Source organism: Etheostoma cragini, chromosome 12 (assembly GCF_013103735.1).
Source record: "Etheostoma cragini isolate CJK2018 chromosome 12, CSU_Ecrag_1.0, whole genome shotgun sequence".
In the NCBI taxonomy this organism is placed as follows: Eukaryota; Metazoa; Chordata; class Actinopteri; order Perciformes; family Percidae; genus Etheostoma; species Etheostoma cragini.
In genome coordinates, this window is record NC_048418.1 from 17480071 (window position 1) to 17487416 (window position 7346).

General features: G+C 40.6%; 1 protein-coding gene across 3 annotated transcripts in view; it reads left to right on the forward strand.

The window, feature by feature from the left end:
• gpc5c (glypican 5c) overlaps positions 1 to 7109 on the forward strand; it is a 112740-nt gene extending 105631 nt beyond the window's left edge. For all 3 annotated transcript variants that reach the window (XM_034888007.1, XM_034888005.1, XM_034888006.1), the window contains one exon: positions 4693 to 7109. In XM_034888007.1, coding sequence (XP_034743898.1) covers positions 4693 to 4880 — 188 coding nt within the window. In that variant the 3' untranslated portion in view covers positions 4881 to 7109. The remainder of the gene's footprint in view (positions 1 to 4692) is intronic.
• Positions 7110 to 7346: the final 237 nt, after the last annotated feature.

The window sequence follows — 7346 nt, forward strand, 5'->3', positions numbered from 1 at the left end:
GTGCGTGCATGTATGTTGTGTGCATGTTTCTATGTACAGTATGTGCGACGCACTGTGGAAAGGAGAGATTAAATCTAATCAGTTGACAACACAGGGAGGATTGTTTGAGAGCTTCTTCCCTTTGCATAGGTTTGAGGATTTAATATGTGAGGCGGCAGTGGCTAGGTGCTGGCTAACCAAAAGAAACACAGATGAGAAGATAGAAGGAAAGAGACAGAGAGGGAGGAAAGTAGAAGCAAAAAAACATGTACACGGTTGCCCAAAGAACCATCCTGCAAATTTCTCTGTCCCTCAGCATTGTTCCAAAGAATGATGGCCAAGACGTTTGTCATTCCTCCCACTCACCTTCTAACCCTTACTCCTCCCTTCCTCTATCCCTCCCTCCCTCCCCGCCCATCACCTCCTTCCTCTTGGCAAAATGACACGATGACATCCTTTTCTTCTCCATGACCATGTCCACTGCAGGCTTTGGTGACAGATGAAAGCTACCACAACTATTATTTATGCTAGTATTTGACTTCACAAACACATATAAATAAACATCACACACTTCTTCCCAGACATAAAGGTCTGGGGTCTTGTTCAGACCTCTCAGCCTTCCAGTTCTATTTGTCTCTCGGGTTTCCGTTACCCTGTTTTTCTCTGTCGCTGTTTGTTATAAAGCTTTTTACCAATCAAATCACATTTGTCTTTTACTGGTGGAGAACATATGTCAATGACTGGTGTTGTAATGGGAGAAGCATGTCGACATGCCATCGCACAGCCTTGAAGTCGCCGGCGGTGATTGATTCCTTCTGTTTTGATAAGAGTGACGATGGATCTTCATCCTCATACTGAAAAGGCAATCGTTTCCTTCCTCTTCTAACAATCTCAGTCATTTTTCACTCCCACCCGCACTCTGTTTTTCTGTCTTGCTTGTTCTCCCTTTTTTTTTTTTCACCATATTTGGGGGATTTACACATGAGCCAGCTTATGAAGCATGGCTTATGTGCTAACCTTGTCTCATTATGACAGCAACATCACATTCCATTATCCTCCTGCCCTCCTGGTTTTCTCATTTCTTTGTACCTCAAGTTGTTGCTTGCTTTTAGGGACTTAATACAATGCAATTTTATTTTTCTAAAGTTTCTACTTCTACTACTTTTTCTGTTTTGTGGTTTTTAACAATTACATTTTTTTCAACTTTTGCAGGTTGGTATGGTTAAAAATGTCATGATGATAAGCACATCCATATTATATGATGATGATTTTAAAATCGCAAAACTTCCACACTTATTGCAATTTATATTTTTGCTAGATCTCAAATAATAATGTGTGTGTGTGTGTGTGTTTGTGTGTGTGTGTGTGTGTGTGTGTGTGTGTGTGTGTGTGTGTGGATATGTGCATATACTGTATCATTGGGTATTTATGAGTCGACTTCAGTGCTGCCATTGTTACTTTCTGAAAGTATTCAGGAGTTTTCGTTTAAAGCTCACAGCGTTATCTCTTTCTTACAAAATATTCTTACAAATATTGTCCTTTATCAAGTGTAGGACCTCTGTGTGGAAATTTTAGTTTTTTCCTTGACCTAAAAAAGGTTTGAGGGTTTTCCCACATGTTGGGACAAACAACATCTGGAGAATTGTTTAAAGAGATTATGTTCCTTAAAAGTAATGTCTCCACGTTAAAGTGCATCATTGCATTACATGCTAAATTAGCATAAAGTCATACTTGTACCTTAAACTTTACGGCATCTGTCAATGGCAGGGCCGAGCTCTGTCATGGAGCCCCCAGCTGTCCCCGTTAAAAAACAGTCCATCTGCTTATACGACCTCAAACTACTGACAATCTTGCCAACAATGTTGTCTTTAAGAATGGTTAAAATCTATTTATAAGTCTAATCCTCATTCTCAATGTAAGACACACAGTATGTCAAACGGATCTATCACAGTACCAGTTCAACATTCATCCATCTATCGAATTGTGGACACTTCTAGGGGTCCAGGTCACAACAGCAGCGTATCAGGAGAGTTCAAGTGGAATTGTCCTAGGCATGTCCTCTATCTCGTTGTGGGGGGACACTAGAAGATGTACTGGTTGGGATGGATTATCCCTTGTACATCGTCTGGGTCTCTTCCAAGGTCTCAACCTGGTGAATGAGTTCAAAATACATTTTTACGCCCCGCTGTGTAGTGTTCTGTGAGCTGTGGTTTATAATACAGGAATAGGCTTTAAAAAGGTAATGAAACACAAGGTAAATGACTCAACTATCTCTTTAATTTCTTGTCTTTTATGCCCCTCCCAGCTGGTGGCATTCTAAAACACCCTTTAACAAGATAGCAGTGCTGTCGTCTGTCGTTATTGGTTGTTCTGGCAGGACCTACTCCATTGATTAGCCAGTTGCGAGTAGTGTTAGTGTTGTGTTGGCCCAAATGCTGTTTTCTGACATCTCCCTGATGAGATGCAGCCCATTTCTATTGAAACAATAACAGCAATCTGATTTGGGATAAATGATTTCTTTGTCTATTGTCTACTGGAACAACAAAAACCATTGGCACGGAAAACACAACTCTCTCTAGATCCCTGCCTAGCCCTATTCACACATGAATACACATGCACACATACAAACCCAAATGTGAAGTACGGATGGGTTGATATGCATTCTCAGTTTTACAAAAGAACACATTCTTTAAAACGAAACACATTTGATCATGGAAGGTGTCAAAGAAAAAAAAATCGTATTGGATGACAGCTGCGACCCTCATGTTGTCCTCGGGTCAAATTGACCCGTTTCCCTATCAGTGTTCTTTTTAATTCCCCAAAATAACATGATGGATTCCAGACAACGCTCTTTGGCAAGTACAAATCTCTACTTTCATTAATTTTGGGGTGTCTTAATCCATTTGATAGCATTTGGAGAGAAAACATTGAAGTAGTTTTGAAATAGAATTGAGGAAAAGTTGACATTTTCCAGTCTTTGATTATCCATCAACATCCATTCCTTTAATTTAGTCTAAATAATTCCTGATTTGTGCTTTTCTAACTCAAACATTAGGTATAATGTCCTAGAAATGAGGTTTATTGACCACAAATTCCCCCAAAACTGTAAAACTAAAGTTAATAAGTTAGTGTTCCATAGTGTTTGTAAACGTCAAAAAAGTGACAACAAAAGTGTTGATTTTTCAATTTTGACGGGAAGACAACACAAAGGTTAAAAGAACAATACGTTGTCTACTTCTATATTGGCAAAGAAGGGATTCAGTTAGGAAATTAATGGTGTTACTATACAATTTCACATTTCATATGGATGAAATATCTTAAAACGTATCACACACCTGTTTGTCTCGTTGCTTGACAGCAAGTCCCCACACTGGGAAGGCTAGAACTGTCTTTACTTAGACAACTGAATGCTCGACAGATCGGTTTACACACACTGGTGGGAATCTTTGCAGACTTGGACGTTATTTGTGACAGAGACAGCTTAACAAGACATTTTGACACTGGTCTTTGGTACAGTCAGTACTTATCACAACACACAGTCATGTTATCCTTCAACCCTGTCTCTATTGGTTTTTTACTGTATCCATTGGGATCCGGCCTCATTGATTTAACCCTGTCCCTCTCTAGGAACTCAGACAAGGTGTGCAGAGGCCCTAACTCCTGTACATGGGCCCATACTAAATGTATGACACATGTAAGGTCTTAGTGACTGAGAGTGTGTGGTGCACTCCGTTGTGCTGAGGGTTTTAATCTGTTTAATTGATGTACATAGCTCGGGCTGGGTTGGGTCCTTCTGGGATCCATGAAGGGGACTGAAAAGATGGATGGGTAATGAGCAGAAGGAATTATTTCCTTTTGATTTTTTGAACACTCTGTTGCATCCCAGAGACAAGTGAGATGAAGAGAGGAAAGAGATGAGCCAGGGTGATGATGAAGTTTGAGTGAGATTGTAAGAACAGCGAGGGGTAGAGACACGAGTGAAGGCCTCTTTAAGGGAAGCTGGGATTTCACCGACGTCAGCAGAAAAGTGGTTGTGTGTGTAACTTTATATGTGTGTTTGCAGGGGACTGTGATAAAATGGGTGCTTAATGTCTACCCTACCCTCATCGCCCTGATTTATCTCTGATTGGGTGTAATGACGCAGTTAGGGTTGTCCTTCATCTGCTGCTGGAGATTAGACACCCAGTCAGTCCTCCATCACGATATGAAGGGAGATGACAAAATGGGAGTTACATTTTTATATTTTCGTGTTGCATGGGTGTAGAAAGACAGTGTATAGTGGCACAGGTTTGTTGCATGTAGCTAGGACAAAAATATTTAAAAGTGAGTTTGTAGTTGAACAGTAATACAGTAGCATTGCATTTAAATGCAATAATTCTAATTTTAAAGCCCTCATTGAAATAAATAATTGGTGCTTTCAACTGAAACACCCCCAGCTGTGCTTCTTCTGATGTAGATATGAACTCATTTTTAATCTGTAACAGACATAATCAGACATAATTTCTATGTCTGATTATTTTTGAAAACCCCTGGAAGGAGATGATGGGAACGGTGATTGGATGATGATGAGCCCCTTATGTACAATTTTACAAGCCCAAAGGACTCGGAACATTAAAGCAGATTACCATGATTACAGCAATGAGCCAAACCATTTATCTGTGTCTGTTTCTCTCCTCCTGTTTCTCTCTTTCTATCTGTTTCTGTTTCTCACAGCACATACAGAAACTTCCAGTGAAGGAAAGCCAATTGAGAGACAGCCTGGAGGTGGCAGCCCACGTGACAACCCTTCCAAGCCCCCCTCAGTGAAGGTGATAGGGGGCTCGGCGTCTGCCTGCTGGGCACGGCCCTGGAGCCTCGCGCTGCTCTTGGCTGCGCTTTGCTTGCAGTGGACCCTGTTCTGATGCCAGCGCCCTTTGTGAATCCACCGCCGACCCCTGCCCCCTATAGGAACCACATACATGCACAGAGACCCTCATATCATATACATAAAACGCATAGTATCCTTACTCCTGTCCTCAATGTACTTGTAAGGATGGTTATGATGGAAAGATGGAAAGCAAGACAAGGTGTGGAAGAGAAGAGGACAACGTTGTAGGAGACTGTAGACTGGGGCCTCTTGCAGCAACTTGTAGTCCTGCACCAATGTGGGTGTGCGCACAAGCTGATCTCATGCACGCTCATCTACGAAGATTAGGCCAGCTGCTTCTTCTGGGCTGTTGGGGCTAGACGTTTGTGTATAAAGACGCCAATACAGCCCCACCACTGTCACAATCAGACCCTTTGTGGTTCAGAAAGGGACTGCATCATTCTGTTTTTACTTAAAAGCGCTTACACATATACAGACTCATATTTAGTTTCACATGTAACAGTACAGTAAAAAGACAGCCATCTTCGTTTTTCTGGTCTTGGTTACTTATTCCTTTCTGGCTTAAAAAAAATAAAACTCCTCACGGTCACTGCACCATTCTCCAGCCAGGCAGAAGAATTCAGCTCATTTGAAAACTCAACTCATTTTCTTTTTGAGGATTAAGGAATGCATGATAGATTGATAGATCAATCCCAGGTGCCTGGGCCAGAACAGCAGATTTGATATACTCGAATGACTGTGTACCTTGGCGGGGGATTAAAATGTAATGAGTTCACAGGTAGAGCTAGGGCGGGCACACTTTCACGGCTGAACACATTGTGCAGACAAACTAGGTGTGTATAGTATGTATCTGTATATAGGTGGAAAGATTTGATGGAGCGTATGAGGTTCTGATTCAACAAAAAGCTCTTAACTGATTGAGCTGAATGGGTTTTTTCCCCTTAAGCTAGGAACAGACTGTGCTTGTCTGCTACATATATAACGATGCAAAAAAAACTATAGAGATTTAATTTCTGTAAGCAATAAAGCAGGAATTCACATCATTTTCCAACTCAAGCCATTGACATAAATGGATCCATTTTGGATGTAGCCTGTACATTGTTGATTTTACTAATGTTTATTGTGCATCCAGTTTTGTGTGTGTGCTCATTGAATTGCACAATAATGCATGTATTACCTAAAAATGCTATAGTAGGATCAGGCACTTCTTTGGAAAGCATAAAAAAGTGCATATTGCCTTTTCCATCACATCTCTCTGATGGTGTAACATCAGGTTCTATCTTCCTCCCTCAAAGGACGGTTTAGAACTTGAAAACAAGAGGAAGGTTGGGTTGCAGATCCAACACATGCAGATTAAAATACAAATTAACACACGCTTGCAAAAAGACATACATAGAATCGTTTTTACAAAGTGGGGGGCATCTATTGTCCAGTATAGTGGTAGCCACTGTGTCCTACTTTGTGGATTTATCATACATTTTACCAAAGAGCTCTAATGTCTCTTCACTCACTGTTAAGCAGACCATTCCTTGGAGGTCCAACAGAATACATCCTTCTTTGTTTTGAATGATTCCTCATGGGGATGGAGCAAAAGGGAAGTTGAAAAAAAGCTGTGTGACTATTATAATGGCTTCCTCTATATACCTGTTTTCTCTCTTGTGTAAAAGTGAATGGTTTATGTACTGGTGCAGTAAAGTACCGTTGTGAATGAGAATGAAGGCATGGTCAATGCAATGCAGATACAGTATTAAACATGATCATGCCTAAAAGCTACACAGATACAGTATCTAAGCTAATTAGCTCTATACACTTACATGGGTCAATGTGCAGTTAAATTCCTCTTCCAATAACAAGGCTGTGTTGTGAACTACTCTTCCTCTCCTGACTGAAAAGTAACTCACAGTTGACTCTGCCTAAAAGTGGACTTAACTACTTGCATATAAATATAGGGTAATAATACATTAAAGCGTGGCAGAAAATGACGAATAGAGATGACTGCAGCTATGTAAGGTATTAGCAGTTTTAATGTGTCACATCTTGTGTTCTGTAACCACATTTGTTTAGTTCATATGATTTTCTCCATGTATGTTTTGTTCAAGACTGTCGTTCATCGCGCCCACGGATCAATTACAGCCCTTTTCCCTCGCATGTGTATAAATGTACATATTTTAAGTCTCTCGCCATTTATTTTGTGTCTCATTTCATCTCTTTTATATCAGTAGGATACAGTGCGGCTGAGCTCTATTGAAGCTGCTCCGCCTCTCCTTAAAGAGTAGCCGTCACTATAGACATTGATAGAAATCTGAATTTTGCTTTGAAAATATCCTACACATTTATGGCACTGTGGTCCTCTTCTTATGACTGTGTGGGCTTGTACAGACTGCTTGATTGACAGGTCTAGGTGTGCAGGCTGTTAAATATTTCATGCTGAAATCACTAAAAAGCCCCTGTCCTCCAAGTGGAATATTAAACAGTGAGGTGGCCACATTATGCACATCCA